Source organism: Triticum dicoccoides, chromosome 6B (genome assembly GCF_002162155.2).
Source record: "Triticum dicoccoides isolate Atlit2015 ecotype Zavitan chromosome 6B, WEW_v2.0, whole genome shotgun sequence".
Lineage (NCBI taxonomy): Eukaryota > Viridiplantae > Streptophyta > Magnoliopsida > Poales > Poaceae > Triticum > Triticum dicoccoides.
Window position 1 is genome coordinate 52855888 of NC_041391.1, and position 20858 is coordinate 52876745.

Below are 20858 nucleotides of genomic sequence, written 5' to 3' on the forward strand. Positions count from 1 at the left end.
TCCCAAACTCCCAGGTCAGACTACTTCATGGGATTCAACATTCATTAGTCAGAACTGTGCTTCTAAATATCGAGGTACAAAATTCAACCACCCCACCCCCCACCCCCCCAAAAATAACACGCAAAAAATCACTATGATAATAACATCAGATCTTAAACTGGTAGACACAGCATCCATAACTGCGCCTATCAGCATAGACACAATTGCGTGTAGCACCAAAGTAGACTCATTTTCCGCATAGTGGATGCTTCAGTAGATGATTTGCGGCATGAATTCACAAGGGTTTGTAACATCTGCAAGGTTTTCAGACGGCGCTTGCCTGTGTAAAAGAATGAACAGATAATTTGCCGCATGTAACTAGAATATATATTTTTTCTGGCTTGTCTGTGTTACACTGGAATTATTACATCCAAAAGGCAGAAGCTTGTAAACTGGTTGGAAGTATTTTACCTTCTGCCATGTCAATGAAATCTGATTCCTCTCACGCGCAGCTGTACAGCTGAAGAGATATTACCAAACATAGGATAGCCTCCACTGTTATATGAAAACAGCAATGTATCAAAAACTGCATTCGGTTTTCTTTCTACATCAACACAAACATCTTCAGAAGGGCTTATCTAATCAGTTTAAGATCCGAGATTATTCTCATATATAGTGATTGATATGTTCAGAAAATGAATACATACCATGGCAAAACTGACTAGAGGGCACTCCACCTGGCCACCACCCATTCGCCGAAACATGCAACGCAATCGAGCCGTGATGCAGCGCTACGAAATCATAGTCATTTGATTTGCCATGGAAATAGCGAAATACTATGCTCAGCTACCTTACGAATTATCCGGGCCAAATGTCAGTTTTGCCCTCGGACCTCCAGCGCCCCCTATAAGAACACACACACTGACTAGCAGAGTCACCAATCACCAACAGCAGTCCCCTTCCTTCCTTCTCCTATTGATCCTTAAGAAGCATCGTTCGTTGGTCCCGAAGAAAGAGATGGAGGTGAAGAAGAGAGCGGCAGCCATTGCCGCCCTGTGCATCATGCTCCTCCTCGTGCTGCCGTCCGGGCAGCGGCAGCAGGTGTCCGCCGTGTCCGACTTCTGCAAGTGCTTCAACGACTGCTACCCTGGGTGCAGGAGCCCCGGCGTGCCGCGCTGGCTCTGCATCCCGTTCTGCGCCAACAAGTGCAGCCCCAACACCAACCAGGCCGGCGACGGTGTCGGCTCTGCGGCTGCCACATGCAGGATGGCCTGCAAGATACACATCTGCGACTATTCAGAGGGGCCAGCCGGTAAGACATCAGACCACATTGATCACATTCTTCTTCTTCTTGATGAGTTGAATCCGTGTGTTCTTTCACTTTTGAAAGCAATCATTTCTTCATTTGTCCTGATGATTTCTGTGGTTCTTGCATTGCTATTTTGCAGATGCAGCTGACGCCGACCTCTGCATGCAGAACTGCAACAAGATGAAGATATGGAGCCACAAGGCCCATAATTAGCTTCCAAGCTGCTCTAGAGGAGAAAAGGATTTTAAGAGCTAGCTTGTCGGTCATGGGATCGTATATATACGATGTTGAACTGCTGTGATTGTGGCAGCTACCAATAAAATGAGTTTCTGTGTCTGTCATGTCATCTATACTATTAAATGCAGAGGCATATCAATATTAATTTTAATCGGTGTTAATTTGATTTGGCCAACACCTGATTCGATCATGACTACCAAAATTTATTTGCCTTTTTAATTTGCAAGGAAGAAGTGAAAACAAACATCTCAAGCTAACTCATAGACGAGCTAAAGTTCAAATGTTACCCAAGCCGTGGAAACCTTCGCCACATCTCAGAGAAACAAGGAAAAAACATACCACAAGCAAAGTAGTATTGCTACTGAAACTTAAAAGCAAAGGCGGTAATCGATGTACAGAGGCAAATCAAGGCTAATATTGTTTTACCCATCCCTGTCCTGATAAGAACTAAATCATTTCTTCAGAAGCAACAGCAAATGCGACGTTTTTTTTTTCCATCAGGAACAGGCGAGCCATTTTATTTCTCATCAAAGAAGGCAAAAAAGCGCCGAAACCCGGCCCTGTATATAAACAGTAGCAAATAGCACCAGGGCTAAGGCAGGTGCAATTTGGTTCAGCTTACAGGAACTTCTTCCCAACTCCCAGGCCAGACTACTGATGGGATTCATTCAGCATTCATTGGTCAGAACTCAGAACTAAGTTTCTAAATGCTGATACAACATGGGCGCACACTAAAGTGCTAGCAAGATCAATCGACTGATGAATTTAGCAAAAAACTGATTAATTCCTACAAGTGCACTCCATAGCTGACCGTGCATGGTACGTATAGAGGGTCCATCTCCACGGCGAGCATACAAATGGAAGAAACTACACCAACTACTCTCTGCATCTTGTGCGATGGCCGAAACGTCTTACCCGATGTGGGCGACGTGTACGTGTTTATATATGCAGGGGCGCACCTCCCTGTACAGCGCATACAAAGTTGTTGGAGATTACATCTTGAAGAGAAAGGAAGATCTTAGCTAGAGATAAACCTCAACAGCCTAGTCTATCTAACTAGGACTCCTAACAACCGAAGCAAACAAGATAACAGGATAGGTGCGGCTAGGTGCCGGCCAGATATGATGTGTGTTTGACACATCTCAGCCACTCGAATGTAACTTCAGATAACTGAAGAGGCAGCAATACCACCTGTCAAACATATATGTACTATAAGAAAGGTCTGCTATCTCCCGGTTGTCCCTACATCCTACTCCCTACACCCTCATGAACAGTAAATTAAAACGAAAAACAGAAAATTTGTGACAACAAACGTGTTCACATGTTTTAGGTGCTTGTTCATTTTTGTCGAGAAATATCGTCCGATGAGCTCTACACATGAGAAACAAAATCAGTGCTCAAAAGTCCTCAAAACTCTGAGCAGTGAAATCCTTTTATTGTGTAGAGTTCATCAAATGTTTTTTTAGGCATGAAAGCTTGCAAGCACGTACAAAATTTTATTTGATGGCATGAAATTTCAGATTTTTTTTTCTGTTTTTTAATTTACTGTCATGAAGGGCACCCGGGAGTTGAAAAACCACTCTCCTTATCCCAATAGCGGCCCATCTCAGCGACACTTTATCAGCCCTGTTCAGTATCCCAGCCCATTCCACTGAGAGCCCATGGTTTTCCTTTAGAAATTGATTGGACGAGAAAAAAAATGCAATGAAAACACTATTTGTCATTAGCTAAAACAAATAAGAACAAATTTTATTTGCCGGGAAGCGACACGGCAACTTTGAAAGAAGTGGTAAACAAGCATTTTGTAAAGTGGAATGAAGTGCAAGTGCTCTTTTTTTGTTCATATGTATGTGTCGAAAAATATAATGTATCCACGCAAACAGTAGATTTGTGCACGCAGGAAGGATTCGAGATCAAGGATGTGTACCTGGTTGCAAGAGTTTTGCACTTGCACTAACTAAACCTGCATCAGTACGCAATGAAACAGAGCATTTATCTACCGTCCATTAGCAACTGGGACTCCCAAGTTCAGTGGAAACTGGAAAGCATGGAATGCAATCATATATTTTGCCTTGTCCAAAATTCTCTATTAAGTGGGTGTTAATCATTCATTAGCAAGCTAATCATATACCATACCATAAGCATGGCACTATTAAGAAAGGCACCAAAAACCAAAAAACACTTACTTTACAATAATCAGCTGAGCTCTGTAAGGCTGCCTCCACTTTTCTGGACCTACTATCCACTTCACTCGGTTGGGTGGAGGCATGGGGAACTTAATTAGCTGCGAGAGCGGGTGTACGAACCAAGTCCTGTAATTAATCATCTTATTCTTCTTCAGGGAGAAAACTCAGGGAACCTATGTACATAGAGCATGTGAGATAACCAAGATTGTTTATGTCTTTGACATGATATTATATGAAACCAATCGAATCAGTAGAATCATACAAAATCAAAACGAAAAATGTCATTAGAAACAACGCATCATCATTGGTTGTATTTTGTAGTATGCCAGAGTGAGACTACAATGCATCTTAGATGGGAGTCACTAAAAGCAACTAGTGACTGTGACTCTACTCCGCATCTTTTCCTTTCTACACTCTGGAAAGCAACACCTTTGTGGTTGTTGAATGCTACTTCTACTGTTTTAATATTAATTCCTTTTAGAAGCAAAGATGCACTTGGGTGACCAAGTATGGTGGAAGTACAGTTTATAGGTTATGACTACTCAAGAAGAACGAAAAATAATGAAACTTGCATAAGGTAAACAACTAAAATAATACATGGTCAGTTCTGGGCACCTAGCTTCATTTCTAAGTGATATTGGTTTGCCAGGACCAATAGCATAGATGCAGGGTAAATGTCTATGAAAAAAAAGGTATAAGTAGTTTGCCAATAAATATATAAATAAATAAACAAGAAGAACGGGCACTCTTGATATACAAAAGAAAAATCAAAGTATTAAATAACCTGCCTTACAACTATTAAAGTCTCAGGCAGAAAAAAACAGAGGAAAAGTACAGTTAGAAGGGTATACTTAGGTTGCTTAACAGAGTATTATGCGCATCATCAGCGGTTTGACACATCAGATTAAATGAACGTAGAGTAGTCGCATAATCATCTCACAACATTACGTGGTGAGCGGCTTGACATGGGCTTGAGAATGAGTACATATAGGTTGAACAGCAGTTATTTTCTTTGGTTCATTCTACCAGCTTTCCCCAATCTCAACCTTTTGCTCAATGCCTTTTAATTCATTGATTGATTCCTGAAGTTGACATTTTGACGCCCGTAAGGGTAGTACTCATCATGTTAAAAAGAAAGGAGAAGTTGAACACCTCATAAACTCATCCAACAACCAATAGTAAAATAAAGTCTCTCAAGCCACAAATGGGCCGGGTTATTGTTACCTCCTTTGTCGCTTGAGTCCTTCTGAAAGGAATGTCAAATTGGTATAGAACTGGGAACCTGGCTTTTGGATAATGGAATCTGCAGGCCATTAGGGAGACCGTGTCTGATTAATTATTCAACAAACTAAGCTAACCCCGGCATGTACCCCACTGCTAGTGCTAGAGTAGCCTTTATAAATGGGAAGGATTGATGATTCACTTCACAAGCTGCAAGGAACAAGAATACACCACCAACATCGATCAGGTAGCAGGAGCAATGACAGGGTTTTCCTCTCCATGCGGCGCATGCAAGTTCCTTCGGAGGAAGTGCGTGAATGGGTGTGTCTTCGCCCCACACTTCTGCCATGAGCAAGGGGCTGCACATTTTGGAGCCATCCATAAGGTCTTTGGTGCCAGCAATGTCTCAAAGCTCCTCACGAGCCTCCCGGCGATCGACCGCAGAGAGGCTGCAGCCACCATCTCCTACGAGGCACAGGCCAGGCTACATGATCCTGTCTATGGTTGCGTCGCGCACATATTTGCTCTGCAGCAGCAGGTTAGTCAGTTCTGCATTAGTGCTGCACTCACACTGACTTCAACAACAATTCTATTGCTTTCTCAAATTTCATTTGGTGAACTGCTAATTGCATGGACAGTAATAACTCAAAACTGATGTCATGTGATGTTCTCTTAGGCTGTGAATCTGCAAGCACAGTTGGAGTCATTAAAGGCCCAGGCACCACAAGGGTACACAAATACTTATTCCGCATCAAGCCCTGAAGAAGACAGTATTAAGGCTGAGGTTATGGCTTGCCAGAAAGGGGAAGCCAGGATGCCACGGCCAGCAGAATTATGCCCCTCTGTAAAGAGTGAAAGTGAGAGCTACTTTGGAAATGGCCTTATGACCTGCAATTCCATGCAATCTTCTCAGGATTACAACATTTCACATGTATATACACCTGACTATACAGCCCCGTTTAATGATGATGGTATCCACAGTAGCACCATGTTTCCTGTTGATATCCAAGAATATCTGCAAGAGAATGGGAATTATTGGCACTGAGGACCTCTAGTCGGTTGCCTTTGCATATGTCAACTAGGTGTGTCACATCATGTGTTTGGTAACTGCAAAACTAGAATGTTCCATGAGCAGCCTGTACTAAAATGCTGAATCAAGCAGGGTGTAGAAGACATGGTTTTTGCTAACCATCGTTGAAGTATGCTGAAATGCTTCATCATGATTTTTTAGCTGTCGTGACTTGGCCAAGCTATATTTTTCTCTCCTTTGATCATTAATCCAATGCCTACAAGCCAGACATTTGGTTTAGTGAAACCCAGAAAGAAGTTTCGTGCTTAGAGAATCATAATTAACATTGTAGTTTGTCGTGTGCGTGTCCAAACGATAGGGATGACATAACAGTGCCTTATCTTTGGGATCGAAAAAGAAGCAACATCAACTGGGCTGGAAAACATGCGAAACTGGGAAGACAGGAAACAGCAAAGCAAAACATAACAATGATGGTGGAGCTAAGCAAGCTTCTTCTGTCAAGTTCATTTCACACATTCCAAACCAATACGTGGAATGGAAGTTAAGATGCGATTCTGTTGAGCTCAACTAAATAACTAGTTAGGGTCATGACACAGACGCCAAACTGCCCGTGGCCATGCCACCGAATGGCGGCTCATAGGTGTGTGACAAAGTCAGAAAGCAGAAAAAAAGCCTAGGATTATGATGGAATTCATTAGGATATGTGGTATGCATTCCCTAATTAGCAAAATGGCGGCCATGGTTTTTGTGGATTAGGAGGCATTCCGTCGAACAGGTTGTGTTCGTGGTGGATGGTACTTGGATTCAGAGTAGAGGTAGGCTGACCTGCACGCCTGCACTGCGGCTGGGTTGCATAGTGCTGGCAGGCGAGGCATTTCGTATCCAACGGGTCGGGGACATCTGAGGCTCGGACGCCGGCGATCGCCGGAGGCGGCATTCAACCGGCCGGCCGACTGGTCGAACACCGTGGGAGTATAGGCCTATTCTGTGCCTATGGGGGGTGGGTGGGCTTCCAAGCTTGAAGGCCTACTTTGTCGAATGGGCTTCCAAGTACATTTCAACTCAGCTCTGACCCATGATGCCTGGTCTTAAAAAAAAATAGACTGTCCCAGTCTCCCCTGCCTTGACCCTGAGAAAGGAAAAAAAACCTTTGAACTTGTTTTCTAATTAATCAACCTTCATCCAAAAGCAAACAAAATAAGAGTTGCACTTCCTCAACTACCGACAAGATAAAAGGAAACTCTAACTCGTTCAAAGTTGGTACCTTGAGTGTCAAAATCGTCTACATTTGTCCTATAGCTCCACACAATTGCTTTTATGGTGACACGTTGCGGTTTCAAGCGCGGCAAAATGAGAACAAAAACATCAACAAAATATAAAAATGAATATCTAAAAGTTATGCAGTCAAATACTATCTAGTATGATTCCAGGGAATGTAAAATGAAAAACAATTATAAATACTCTGGAAAAGATTTGGAGTTTGCCGACAAAATTCAAGAAAACCATGGAACACAATAAATGCATCCAACAAAAACCATTGACACTCGTGATTTCACCTATTTATTAGTTATTTTTGTATTTCCCCTCAAATTTCCTCGTTTTTCTTCTTTGCGTTTTGAAAACTTATACTTTCGTGGTTTTCCCTTATTTTTATTCTATTTTTTCACACACCAAAATCTGGTTTCCCCACGTTTTTTTCTTTAACTTAGTTAAATTTTTTTAATAGAAAAACTTTAGCCTTTTTGTTTTTTCACATATGTCTTTTTAATTTACCTCATTTTCCTGTGATTTTTTACATAGGGAAAAAGATTGATCCTTGATGGTTCTAAGAAGTCAGAGTCTAGCTCATTTTATTTTTGCGTGGAGAGCCTAGCTCACTTAGTTGAGGAGGATATATAATTCCACCATCTAAGTCAAGTTCTCCTAGGCATAAATCCAAATTCACAATTATATTTTGGGGACTCCCTTGAATTCTTTTTAAAATAATCAGTATGATTTTGGCACCATCGAGAGACCAAAAGTTCCCGTATTAAAATTAATTTAAACCTTGGCAATAATTGAGAGACCAAAACATATTTTACTCCTTCCATTTACCCCTACATATGGACAACTAGGATTACGTTGTCATCTACTTGTTCTACAACGTGTTATAAGGAGAATAGGTAAGCTGATTTTTTAGGGAAGAATGGGTAAGCTCTTGTTCTAGCAAGTTGTGCTGCCTTTAGCATGACCGAGTACGCGTGTCGAGTTTAGAAGCAAAGCTTACTCTAAACTAACCAACAAGCAAGATTAATCAGATAAACAAAATATGCATGACCATGACAGGCAGGATCATCGATCTTTGATTAGTAGTTGGCCTGGTTAGTACGTAGTGGATCAGTTAGTATACTAGTAGTGTTACTTCGCAACTTGTGCTTAGGACCACCACTAATAGAGCCAAAAGGAATCTTATCACTACTTCTCTCTACTTTTAACTAACCGGAGAGCAAAGCTAGCTACTAATTGGGACTTGCATGTTCTAACATCACTCGAGCCTAAGCCATCATTCCATTAGAACATATACTAGCTTATTATTCTTTTGCTTTGTAGGCGCACACACTGAATTCCTCATTAAACTCTATATATATGATAAATTTAGTAGTATTTACTTGGTGTTGACGCTATTTTTTTATGGATGGTCAACCTTAAATGTTTAACTAGAAAGTTTCTATAGTGACCTGCATTTTGGATCAGAAGCAATAAATTACAATTATTGGAGAGGAAATCCGGCTTCTTCATGTCTTTATAGTAAATATTATATTTATTACACACTCACCTGCTCTTAGATCTTGAGGATGCCCACAACTTGCAAGATCCAGGGTTGTTACAACAGAGTGGAGGATGATCAATGGCGCGGATGCAACTGCAGCTACATTTCAAGTTGATGGATAGTAATGTTGTAATATGTAGGTTGAACATGGTTTTAGTGCCCAAAGATTGTGGCGAATGGTGCGAAAAAACGACATTAATTGTTGAAGAGGCAACGACAATACTGAAAGAGGCGGCGGGTTTACTGGTGAGCTAGTTTGAGAAAAGGAGGTGTGAGGCGGTAGAGGTGGTGGGCTAAGACTTTTCATTTGGCAAACAGAAAAACAACGGGAATGTGGCAAAGCAGAACTCATGAGAAGGAAAGGGGAAACGATTATTTGAGCGGAGACCGTCCAATAATAAGTGTACCTTTCAGCAAAGAGAGTACATTCCACCGGATATGTGTAGACTTCCGAGATGAATGTAACTTGATCAAGAAACACAAATTAGTACAACCTTCGTTCAGAAATACTTGACGTGGTACTAGCTGTTTGGAGCTATCTGTAGTCTAATTTGGAAATTAAGTTTACTTAAAGAAGTAGCCAGTCCAGATTTTTTAAAGTGTTCGCATGTTTTAATCAACAACACAATCTTTGGGCACTACTACAGTATATGTTGATATCTCTGATGCGTGATATCGTGATAACCTATTTATACATGGTGTATTGTAACACAATTTTAGTTGATGAGCAGATGGCTATGTGCATCCATTTGATTGAGAGGATGGGTTTAATCTCCTGTCTAGAAAGAAAAAAGAACAAGTTGACCATTGTATACCCTAGATTTCTCTACTTAATAGGATCGATTATTATTTCCATTTTGTATACAAATCAGCTTGTGTAAAGTATTCAGAATCATGGCGTTGAAAAGTAAATGTTATATTTAACATAAATAAACAGTTGGTAGGGGCTGGTCATGTATGTCAATCCACTCATTTGATGGCAGGTGACTTATTTTTAAGTGTATACTTAGTGGCAGCAACGAAAATACAATCAGCTAAAAAAAGGGCACCAATAGTGGTGCATGAAACCATAGAAATTAATCTATGGTACCACTAGCTAGTGTTCCATGCTATGATGAAACTCATGGGCACTAGCACCCATGGTTTATTGATATAGGAGAAAGCATCCCTTGTGAGAAACCAGAAATTCGTCCCCGACGTGGCTCGAACCCTGGTTGCTGGAGACGCCACTGCGCTCCCTTGCCACTAGGCTACAGCCTAGTTCTCAGTGTTCCATGCTATGAGATGCGGCCTAATTAGACACGCCGAAAGGCCATACTAGACAGTGAGACATCCAAGACTTTTACAATAGTAACATGTTATGACGCACAACACGAAAAAGCCATGTGTACTACGCCACGAACCGGGGCATTTTCCTACCACGAGTCTTATCACTATATGTGAGCCATCTTTGATAGTGGAGGTTCTAAAACGGGAGAAATACTTCTTCACCTTCATCAAGCCTGCTCAGAAGCGCGCATCTCCGGGTTCCCACCAAACCCGCAAGAATGCCATAGAGCCTACATACGTGTTATGTAAAAGAACCTACCACTATTTCCTTTTGGTTTCTTGTTGTATATACACCCTATATATGGGATTTTTTTTAATAATTAAACAAAAAGTCAAAATAGTTCAAAATTATTTTTAGATTAAACTTGACTTTGTTTTGCACTAGTATATAAATTTTCACGAAAGAAAAACCAGCATTGACTTTAGGGAAAAAAGAAAAATATTATTTGCTATTATAGGTCACTATTCACACTAGTTTGACCAAAAATTTGTCTTTTTTAAAAAAAGTCAAAGGGTGATTTTATTTTTGTGAAAATTTTCTAACAAGTATAATAGAAGGTCAAATTTATTTCAAAAATATTTTCAGATTTTTTTGACTTTTTGTTGAATTGCTAATTTATTTATTTTCATATAGGGTGTATATACACGCAGGAACCAAAAGTTCCCGTCCAACCTACCACACATCGTGCCCACTCAGTAAGTTGACTATTGTACACGGTAGATACTTGGCTCGATGATCATTTATATTTTTATATACACGAATTGGGTAATAAACTGGTTGGTTGGGCTGGCAATGTGTGCAAATCCACATGTGATGGTAGCAGGATAGCCAGCTTAATTTTTAAGCATATTCTCAGATGCAGCTTTGAAAGTACCTTGCTATAAAAATGGTGCCAGAGTACGTATAGCGTGTGGTCCATGCAATCATACAAAGTATTCTCAGTTTTGTATGTCCGGGAGTTGTACCCCCCACCACGTTACCCACTGTAAAATATAGGTAAACCAACTTAGGGGTGCGCTTAGCCTTTGCAAATTTAAAAACAATGACATCATGTACACATACTGATCGTATATACATATACTAGTATGCATAACATGCGTATGGATTGATCTATATTTAACTTAACAAATTAGTTTGCAGGCAGGTGTTGAGCAAGTAGAACCAGAAGGTACCCATCAACACACCTCATGCGCCCTCTCCATGACAAAGCTTGCTTACTCAGCTTGCAACAAGCAAGTCTTGGTCTTCCTCCTCTACCCTCTAGCTAGCTAGCTTTCTCGATCCCCCAAGAAAAAGGAGCAACCAAAATCTCATACTAGATCGATTGATGGGAGGTAGCTGGTTTGATTAATTAGCTGCAATTTCATGGCGCATAAGGTACGGATACAATTGTGCTTCTCCCCTCCTAGCTAGCTAGATCGATCGGGTTTTTCGATCCCGGCCGGGCCCTTTGGTTCCATCTTCTTCTTGGTCATGAAATCAAAAGCTAACAAGGAGCTGATTCCCAATCCCCACACATATGCTGAATCACATACAAATTTGTAGCATGTTTTCTTCGATCTCTTGTGTGTTGACATGAAGCTTCTCTGATATTCATTTGTATGCTCAATTTCAGATCCATGGCACCGTGGTGAAGCTAGCTGGGTAGGAAGTCAACTAATCAAGAAAGCTTGCTAGCCGCCCTTGGAAGTTGGAAGTTGGAACTACACAAGGAAGAAGAAGACCAGATCGAGGAAGGAAGCAAGCTATAGGCTAGCACAGAGTTAGGTTAGGTGGAGAGATGGCCAACAGGTGGTGGGACGAAGGGCGGCTGACGGAGGCGCCGGCAGCTGCATCGGGCCTCGCCGGCGACCAGAACCGGCAGCAGCTGGAGGACGCCATGGCGGCGCCCAAGGTGGACGGGGAGAGCAGCCACAGCGGCGGAGGGAGCGGGCAGGAAGACGAGCACGAGCCCAAGGAGGGCGCGGTGGTGGTGCCGGCGAACCGGCGCCCGCGCGGCCGGCCGGCGGGGTCCAAGAACAAGCCCAAGCCGCCCATCTTCGTCACGCGGGACAGCCCCAACGCGCTGCGCAGCCACGTGATGGAGGTGGCCAGCGGCGCGGACGTCGCCGAGTCCATCGCGCACTTCTCCCGCCGCCGGCAGCGCGGCGTCTGCGTGCTCAGCGGCGCCGGCGCCGTCGCCGACGTCGCCCTGCGCCAGCCCGCCGCGCCCGGCGCCGTCGTCGCGCTCCGCGGCCGCTTCGAGATACTCTCCCTCTCCGGCACCTTCCTGCCCGGGCCCTCGCCGCCGGGGTCCACCGGGCTCACCGTCTACCTCGCCGGCGGGCAGGGGCAGGTGGTCGGGGGCAGCGTCGTGGGCGCGCTCACCGCCGCCGGGCCCGTCATGGTGATCGCCTCCACCTTCGCCAACGCCACCTACGAGCGGCTGCCGCTGGACGACGCCGAGGAGGATCACCAGCTGGAGGCCGCCCGCATGCACGGAGCTCCCGGCGGTGGTGTCCCTCCGATGATGGCCGGCGACCCCTCCGCCGCGGGGATGCCGATGTACGGCGTGCCGCCGAACCTGATGCCGGGAGGCGGTGGGCATGCGGGGCCGGAATGGGCGGCGCATGCACGGCCGCCCTACTAGCTACCTAGCACCATTCAATCAGGAGTAGTCGACGTTTCCAAGCATCAAGATCAGCTCCCCTCATCATCATCGAATCCATCCTACCAATAACTAGACTTGCATTGCATATATTTAGCAGCTGGTAAGTAACTAGAATCTCTGGTTTTGCTTTGCTTATTAGTATCTGCCAAAAATCATCTGGAGTTGCTCGCTCCGATTCATGTATGAGGAATTATAAATGAGCTCCTTTTACTGCCATATTGGTTAGTGATCATACAGTAAAAAGTAAAAACAAAACTCTCCAAATGTGTGACTCTTATATAACCCCATCTCTCTGATTATTGCATGCATATATGCCCTCCCTACATAATTCACAAAGTTCCTTTAACTATGGTGAATATATATGTCATTGTATTTATGCAATTGTAGTATGAGCACACGAAGCCTGGCATTGCTGAGAAATATTTATAATGAATTCACGTTTCTTGCAAGATTAACCAGTTCTGATTGGTCCAATCGATCAATGTGTACAAGATAATTATGAAACTGAATCTTCTGTTTGATTAAACTAAACTTTAATTGAGTCATTTTTCCGCAAATTTTAATCGCTTGATGTTGCTCATCCTTTGGTTACTGAATCTCGGTCCACATTCCTAGCAATGTTATGATAGGTTGATGTTGCCATGACTGCACAAGGTGGCCATGTGTGGTCATTCCCTCAAGTTTATGGGACTTCTTGATTCGCATGATCCGGAAACATAGGATTAGGAAAGACAAGAGAATTTGGTATAGTGAAATGTTTTTTATACATGGCTGTGTTTTTTTTTAGTTGGAATTTTTTTTATGATGCATGGTTGTAGCACCAAACAATGAAAAAAATTGTGCGTATTTTTCTTCCTCACTAAGGAAGAAACGTCCTCACGCAGCCGCCAAGAGTGTCTTCTTTCGTCGCTGTCCTCCGGCGACTCCCCACTGCCAACGACCTCGGCCGTCGGTGGTGAGGGGGATTGCCGGATCCACACGTATGGATAGTATAGGCCATAGTAGCTTGCGTTTTTAGGTTGTTCATCTTGGCTTCGGCGGCGACGACGTTGGCTACACTAGATAAAGAATCTTCATATCCTTCCCCGACGAAGCGATCGGCCCTATGGTTGGAAATGGATTTGGAAGCTAGTCTATTCAAGCAAGGATGGCGTGGCGGCGGCGGGATCTTCGTGGTGGATTTGTGTTCTCGGGCTCCGCCGTTGTGACAATGTTTGCTCCAGCACCGGCAGGGAGCTTGGGAGATAGTCCAGGAGCGGATGCAGATTGTGGTCTGCATAGACGGCATCTCGAAGACAGTGGATCGTGTGATGGGTTCATGGTTCATAGATGGCAGGTATGGTTGTCTCCTCCGACATCTTAGTCGTGCGAGGATGTTAGATCTGGAGTTCGATGGAGTGTTCGGGATGTTGCCCCGGTCTGATTCGTTCAATGGTAATAGTTTTACCTTTGAGCTACCTTCGAGGTCTGCAAAGCTGCATATCAGTGATGGAGCTGCTTCGAGCTCGAGTGAGGAGGTGATTCATCTTTTTTCCCCTTTGGTGGTTGTTGTGCTGGTGCCAGAGACAGGTGACAGGCATTGGTGTCAAGCTCAGATGATTCTTCTGTCTTGATTATAATTTCCTTTCTTGGCTGGTCTTTCTTTGTGCAAAGGCTAGCGTTCAGCTGTCTTTTCAGATTTGTCAAGTTGGTGTTTACGTGACTTGTACTACAATTTTTACGATATAAATGAGACACGTATTATCATGTAAAAAACAGTGAAAAAGACTTTTTAGGGTTAAGTGCGCTCGCTATATAGTTGTCTTGGACGGGAGGGAACATCCCAACATGTTAAAACTTTAAAAGTTTGATTGACCGAACCACTACAGTAACCAAAACATAAGGCGTAGTTTGAGTGTCCAAATTCATGTTTCGACCGTGAATCTCCCGTACAATGTTTACTCGGCTACAAAATTATAACAACGAGGAAATGTTTTGAAAGATATATTTGATGGTGGCTATTTTATATGTAACATAAATTATATGGTCAAAGCGTTATTTTGGATAGTCAAAGTAAGTTAGTACGGTGCGTATACTACTCTGGCATGAGACTTGTCAGTAGAGTATACAATGGCGTGGTCCAATATTCGTCTCGCTCGCGTGCTTGCATCGGACAGATCGATATTGAAAAAGGTTGAGTAGCTAGCAGCTGCCCCTATGGAATCAAAAATTTGAAATCGAAAGCAAATTGATCCTGGTGCACATTGGTGCTGAATGAAAATAGTATCATCCTGGCTACCTAGGGGACCGATCGATATGCTCGCTGGCCGGTTATTAGAGGTGCATGCCTGTACTAATTTCAGGGCCTTTTTCACTATTTTGACCCTTTTAGAAAACTTTCGCACAAAATAAACTCCAGGCAAAACTATTTCACGATCTGACCCTTTTGATAACGCCACAGGCCGTGGCGTTTCTTCTCTATTTAGAAACACCGAGCTAGCTAGCGTTGCTGCACTTCATAAATAAATGGCAATATGGACAAGCTAGTAGAAACGCCAAACCCCTTGGCGTTTCATGCTTGGGCGGCAACGCCGGGCTCCCTTGGCGTTTCCAGCAACGCAGCATACTTTGGCGTTTCTGCCCTGCCACGTAGCGTCTCGATCGGGCCAGCGACGCTAGCTAGCTCGGCGTTTTTAAATAGTGATCGGTGGCGTTACCAAAAGGGTCAGATTGTGAAATAGTTTTGTGTGGAGTTCATTTTGTGCGAAACTTTCTTGAAAGGGTCAAAATAATGAAAAGAGCCTAATTTCAGCTCGGCTCAGATAGGTATGTGTTGGAAATATGCCCTAGAAGCAATAATAAATTAGTTATTATATTTCCTTGTTCATGATAATCGTTTATTATCCATGCTATAATTGTATTGATAGGAAACTCAGATACATGTGTGGGTACATAGACAACACCATGTCCCTAGTAAGCCTCTAGTTGACTAGCTCGTTGATCAACAGATGGTTACGGTTTCCTGACCATGGACATTGGATGTCGTTGATAACGGGATCACATCATTAGAAGAATGATGTGATGGACAAGACCCAATCCTAAGCCTAGCACAAAGATCGTAGTTCGTATGCTAAAGCTTTTCTAATGTCAAGTATCATTTCCTTAGACCATGAGGTTGTGCAACTCCCGGATACCGTAGGAATGCTTTGGGTGTACCAAACGTCACAACGTAACTGGGTGGCTATAAAGGTGCACTACAGGTATCTCCGAAAGTGTCTGTTGGGTTGGCACGAATCGAGACTGGGATTTGTCACTCCGTGTAAACGGAGAGGTATCTCTGGGCCCACTCGGTAGGACATCATCATAATGTGCACAATGTGATCAAAGGGTTGATCACGGGATGATGTGTTACGGAACGAGTAAAGAGACTTGCCGGTAACGAGATTGAACAAGGTATCGGTATACCGACGATCAAATCTCGGGCAAGTACTATACCGCTCGACAAAGGGAATTGTATACGGGATCGATTGAGTCCTTGACATCGTGGTTCATCCGATGAGATCATCGTGGAACATGTGGGAGACAACATGGGTATCCAGATCCCGCTGTTGGTTATTGACCGGAGAACGTCTCGGTCATGTCTGCATGGTTCCCGAACCCGTAGGGTCTACACACTAAAGGTTCGATGATGCTAGGGTTATAAAGGAAGTTTGTATGTGGTTACCGAATGTTGTTCGGAGTCCCGGATGAGATCCCGGACGTCACGAGGAGTTCCGGAATGGTCTGGAGGTAAAGATTTATATATGGGAAGTCCTGTTTTGGTCACCGGAAAAGTTTCGGGTTTTATCGGTAACGTACCGGGACCACCGGGAGGGTCCCGGGGGTCCACCAAGTGGGGCCACCGGCCCCGGAGGGCTGCATGGGCCAAGTGTGGGAGGGGACCAGCCCCAGGTGGGCTGGTGCGCCCCCCACAAGGGCCCAAGGCGCCTAGGGTTTGGGGAGGGGGTGCTTCCACCTAACTTGGGGGGCTAGTTTCCCCCCTCTCCCCCCTTGGCCGCCACCCTTAGTTGGGATTGGGGCTGCCGCACCCCTTGGGGTGGAAACCCTAGAGGGGGCGCACCCCCCTCCCTCTCCCCTATATATACTTGAGGGTTTTGGGGCTGCCAACACATGAGTTTTGACCTCTCCCTGGCGCAGCCCTACCTCTCTCCCTTCTCCTCTCCCGCGGTGCTTGGCGAAGCCCTGCTGGACTACCACGCTCCTCCATCACCACCACGCCATTGTGCTGCTGCTGGATGGAGTCTTCCTCAATCTCTCCCTCTCACCTTGCTGGATCAAGGCATGGGAGACGTCACCGGGCTGTACGTGTGTTGAACGCGGAGGTGCCGTCCGTTCGGCACTAGGATCTCTGGTGATTTGGATCACGACGAGTACGACTCCTTCAACCCCGTTCTCTTGAACGCTTCTGCTTAGCGATCTACAAGGGTATGTAGATGCACTCTCCTTCCCCTCGTTGCTGGTTTCTCCATAGATAGATCTTGGTGACACGTAGGAAAATTTTGAATTTCTGCTACGTTCCCCAACAGTGGCATCATGAGCTAGGTCTATTGCATAGATTCTTTGCACGAGTAGAACACAAAGTAGTTGTGGGCGTTGATTTTGTTCAATATGCTTACCGTTACTAGTCCAATCTTGTTTCGACGGTATTGTGGGATGAAGCGGCCCGGATCGACCTTACACGTACACTTACATGAGACAGGTTCCACCGACTGACATGCACTTGGTGCATAAGGTGGCTAGCGGGTGCCAGTCTCTCCCACTTTAGTCGGAACGGATTCGATGTAAAGGGTCCTTATGAAGGGTAAATAGCAATTGGCATATCACGTTGTGGTTTTGCGTAGGTAAGAAATGTTCTTGCTAGAAACCCATAGCAGCCACGTAAAACATGCAAACAACAATTAGAGGACGTCTAACTTGTTTTTGCAGGGTATGCTATGTGATGTGATATGGCCAAGAAGAATGTCATGAATATATGTGATGTATGAGATTGATCATGTTCTTGTAATAGGAATCACGACTTGCATGTCGATGAGTATGACAACCGGCAGGAGCCATCGGAGTTGTCTTTATTTATTGTATGACCTGCGTGTCATTATACAACGCCATGTAATTACTTTACTTTATTGCTAACCGGTAGCCATAGTAGTAGAAGTAATAGTTGGCGAGACAACTTCATGAAGACACGATGATAGAGATCATGGTGTCATGCCGGTGACGATGATGATCATGGAGCCCCGAAGATGGAGATCAAAAAGGAGCAAAATGATATTGGCCATATCATGTCACTATTTGATTGCATGTGATGTTTATCATGTTTATGCATCTTATTTGCTTAGAACGACGGTAGTAAATAAGATGATCCCTCATTAAAATTTCAAGAAAGTCTTCCCCCTAACTGTGCACCGTTGCGAAAGTTCGTTGTTTCGAAGCACCACGTGATGATCGGGTGTGATAGATTCTTACGTTCACATACAACGGGTGTAAGCTAGATTTACACACGTGAAACACTTAGGTTAACTTGACGAGCCTAGCATGTACAGACATGGCCTCAGAACACAAAAGACCGAAAGGTCGAGCATGAGTCGTATAGTAGATACGATCAACATGAAGATGTTCACCGATGATGACTAGTCCGTCTCACGTGATGATCGGACACGACCTAGTTGACTCGGATGATGTAATCACTTAGATGACTAGAGGGATGTCTATCTGAGTGGGAGTTCATGAGATGAACTTAATTATCCTGAACATAGTCAAAAGATCTTTGCAAATTATGTCGTAAGCTCGCGCTTTAGTTCCACTGTTTAGATATGTTCCTAGAGAAAATATAGTTGAAAGTTGACAGTAGCGATTATGCGGACAGTAGAAAGCTTATGTTCTTAATGCACCGCTTAGTGTGTTGAACCCCAATCGTCGTCTGTGGATGTTGAGAACATCGGACATACACGTTTTGATAACTATGTAATAATTCAGTTTAGAGTTGAGGCACCAAAGACGTTTTTCGAAACATCGCGGAACATATGAGATGTTTCGAGGGCTGAAATTGGGATTTCAGGCTCGTGCACACGTCAAGAGGTATGAGACCTCCGATGATTTTCTTAGCCTGCAAACTAAGGGAAAAAAGCTCAATCATTGAGCTTGTGCTCAGATTGTCTGAGTGCGACAATCACTTGAATCGAGTGGGAGTTGATCTTCCAGAGATAGTGATGTTTCTCCAAAGTCATTGCCACCAAGCTGCTAGAGCTTCGTGATGAACTATAACATATCAGGGATAGATATGATGATCCTTGAGGTATTCGCGATGTTTTGACACCGCGAAAGTAGAAATCAAGAAGGAGCATCAATTGTTGATGGTTGGTGAAACCACCAGTTTCAAGAAGGGCAAGGGCAAGAAGGGATACTTCATGAAACGGCAAATCAGCTGCTGCTCTAGTGAAGAAACCCAAGGTTGAACCCAAACCCGAAAATAAGTGCTTCTATGGTAAGGGGAACAGTCACTAGAGCGGAATTACCCTAGATACTTGGTAGATGAGAAGGCTTGCAAGGTGATAAAAGTATATTGGATATGCATTATGTTAATGTGTACTTTACTAGTACTCCTAGTAGCACCAGGGTATTAAGATATCGGTTGCTAAGTGTTAGTAACTCGAAATAAAAGGCTACGGAATAAACGGAGACTAGCTAAAGGTGAGATGACGATATGTGTTGGAACTGTTTCCAAGTTTGATGTGATCAAACATCACACGCTCCCTCTACCATCAAGATTAGTATTAAACCTGAATAATTGTCTTTTGGTGTTTGCGTTGAGCATAGACATGATTGGATTATGTCTATCGCAATACGGTTATTCATTTAAGGAGAATAATGGTTACTCTATTTATTTGAATAATACCTTCAATGGTCTTGCACCTAAAGGAATGGTTTATTGAATCTCAATCGTAGTGATACACATTTTCATGCCAAAAGATATAAGATAGTAATGATAGTACCACTTACTTGTGGCACTGCCATGTAAGTCATATTGGTATAAAACGCATGAAGAAGCTCCATGTTGATGGATCTTTAGACTCACTCGTTTTTGAAAAGTTTGAGACATGCGAACCATGTCTATTGGTGTATACGCATGAAGAAACTCCATGCAGATGGATCGTTTGGACTCACTTGATTTTGAATCACTTGAGATATGCAAATCATACCACATGGGCAAGATGACTGAAAAGCCTCGCTTTCAGTAAGATGGAACAAGATAGCAACTTGTTGGAAGTAATACATTTTGATGTGTGCAGTCCAATAAGTGCTAAGGCACGCAGTGGATATCGTTATGTTCTTACTTCACGGATGATTTGAGTAGATACTAAGTATATTTACTTGATGAAACACAAGTCTGAATTATTGAATAGTTCAAGTAATTTCAGAGTGAAGTTGAAGATCATTGTGACAAGAGGATAAAATGTCTATGATATGATCATAGAGATGAGTATCTGAGTTACAAGCTTTGGCACGCAATTAAGACATTGTGGAAATTGTTTCACAACCAATACCGCCTGGAACACCATAGTGTGATGGTGTGTCCGAACATCATAGTTGCACCCTATTGGATATGGTGCGTACCATGATGTCTCTTATCGAATTACCACTATCGTTCATGGGTTAGGCATTAGAGACAACCGCACTCACTTTAAATAGGGCACCACGTAATTCCGTTGAGACGACACCATTTGAACTGTGGTTTGGAGAAACCTAAGTTGTCGTTTCTTAAAGGTTTGGGGCTGCGACGCTTATGTGAAAAAGTTTCAGGTTGATAAGCTCGAACCCAAAGCGGATAAAATGCATCTTCATAGGACACCCAAAACAGTTGGGTATACCTCCTAATTCAGATCTGAAAGCAATAGGGATTGTTTCTTGAATCGGGTCCTTTCTCGAGGAAAGGTTTGTCTCGAGAATTGAGTGGGAGGATAGTGGAGACTTGATGAGGTTATTGAACCATCACTTCAACCAGTGTGTAGCAGGGCACGGGAAGTTGTTCCCGTGGCACCTACACCAATTGAAGTGGAAGCTTATGATATTG

General features: G+C 43.6%; 3 protein-coding genes and 2 long non-coding RNA genes across 6 annotated transcripts; 3 read left to right on the forward strand and 2 right to left on the reverse strand.

The window, feature by feature from the left end:
* Positions 1–210: 210 nt before the first annotated feature.
* LOC119326184 lies at positions 211–813 on the reverse strand. Its single transcript, XR_005157836.1, has 3 exons — positions 687–813; positions 451–534; positions 211–319 (listed from the first exon to the last, which is right to left on the reverse strand). It is a non-coding gene; the product is annotated as an uncharacterized LOC119326184 (long non-coding RNA).
* LOC119326183 lies at positions 721–1676 on the forward strand. Its single transcript, XM_037599881.1, has 2 exons — positions 721–1291; positions 1428–1676. Exons 1-2 carry the CDS (start codon positions 799–801, stop codon positions 1499–1501), a joined length of 567 nt encoding a protein of 188 aa, XP_037455778.1. The 5' UTR covers positions 721–798; the 3' UTR covers positions 1502–1676.
* A 3263-nt stretch (positions 1677–4939) lies between these two features.
* On the forward strand, positions 4940–6101 carry LOC119325894 (LOB domain-containing protein 29-like). Its single transcript, XM_037599616.1, has 2 exons — positions 4940–5470; positions 5609–6101. Exons 1-2 carry the CDS (start codon positions 5126–5128, stop codon positions 5975–5977), a joined length of 714 nt encoding a protein of 237 aa, XP_037455513.1. The 5' UTR covers positions 4940–5125; the 3' UTR covers positions 5978–6101.
* On the reverse strand, positions 5846–6902 carry LOC119325895. The gene is made up of 3 exons (XR_005157738.1): positions 6788–6902; positions 6122–6218; positions 5846–5947 (listed from the first exon to the last, which is right to left on the reverse strand). It is a non-coding gene; the product is annotated as an uncharacterized LOC119325895 (long non-coding RNA).
* A 4362-nt stretch (positions 6903–11264) lies between these two features.
* On the forward strand, positions 11265–13450 carry LOC119324244 (AT-hook motif nuclear-localized protein 20-like). Of its 2 annotated transcripts, XR_005156827.1 has the most exons (3): positions 11265–11478; positions 11717–12851; positions 13381–13450. XR_005156827.1 is itself a non-coding variant. In XM_037598004.1 (2 exons), exon 2 carries the CDS (start codon positions 11882–11884, stop codon positions 12728–12730), a length of 849 nt encoding a protein of 282 aa, XP_037453901.1. In that variant the 5' UTR covers positions 11265–11478; positions 11717–11881; the 3' UTR covers positions 12731–13120. The 2 variants fall into 2 exon arrangements, 1 of the variants encoding a protein (XP_037453901.1); XM_037598004.1 differs by lacking the exon at positions 13381–13450 and having other exon boundaries at positions 11717–13120.
* The last annotated feature ends 7408 nt before the right edge of the window (positions 13451–20858 follow it).

Excerpts from the sequence above, each read along its gene's own strand:
- LOC119326183 (XM_037599881.1), top strand. The coding sequence starts at position 799 with ATGGAAATAGCGAAATACTATGCTCAGCTACCTTACGAATTATCCGGG. Across the intron at positions 1,292-1,427 it reads CTATTCAGAGGGGCCAGCCG|ATGCAGCTGACGCCGACCTC; the intron begins GTAAGACATCAG and ends GCTATTTTGCAG.
- LOC119325894 (XM_037599616.1), top strand. The coding sequence starts at position 5,126 with ATGATTCACTTCACAAGCTGCAAGGAACAAGAATACACCACCAACATC. Across the intron at positions 5,471-5,608 it reads TATTTGCTCTGCAGCAGCAG|GCTGTGAATCTGCAAGCACA; the intron begins GTTAGTCAGTTC and ends ATGTTCTCTTAG.
- LOC119324244 (XM_037598004.1), top strand. The coding sequence starts at position 11,882 with ATGGCCAACAGGTGGTGGGACGAAGGGCGGCTGACGGAGGCGCCGGCA.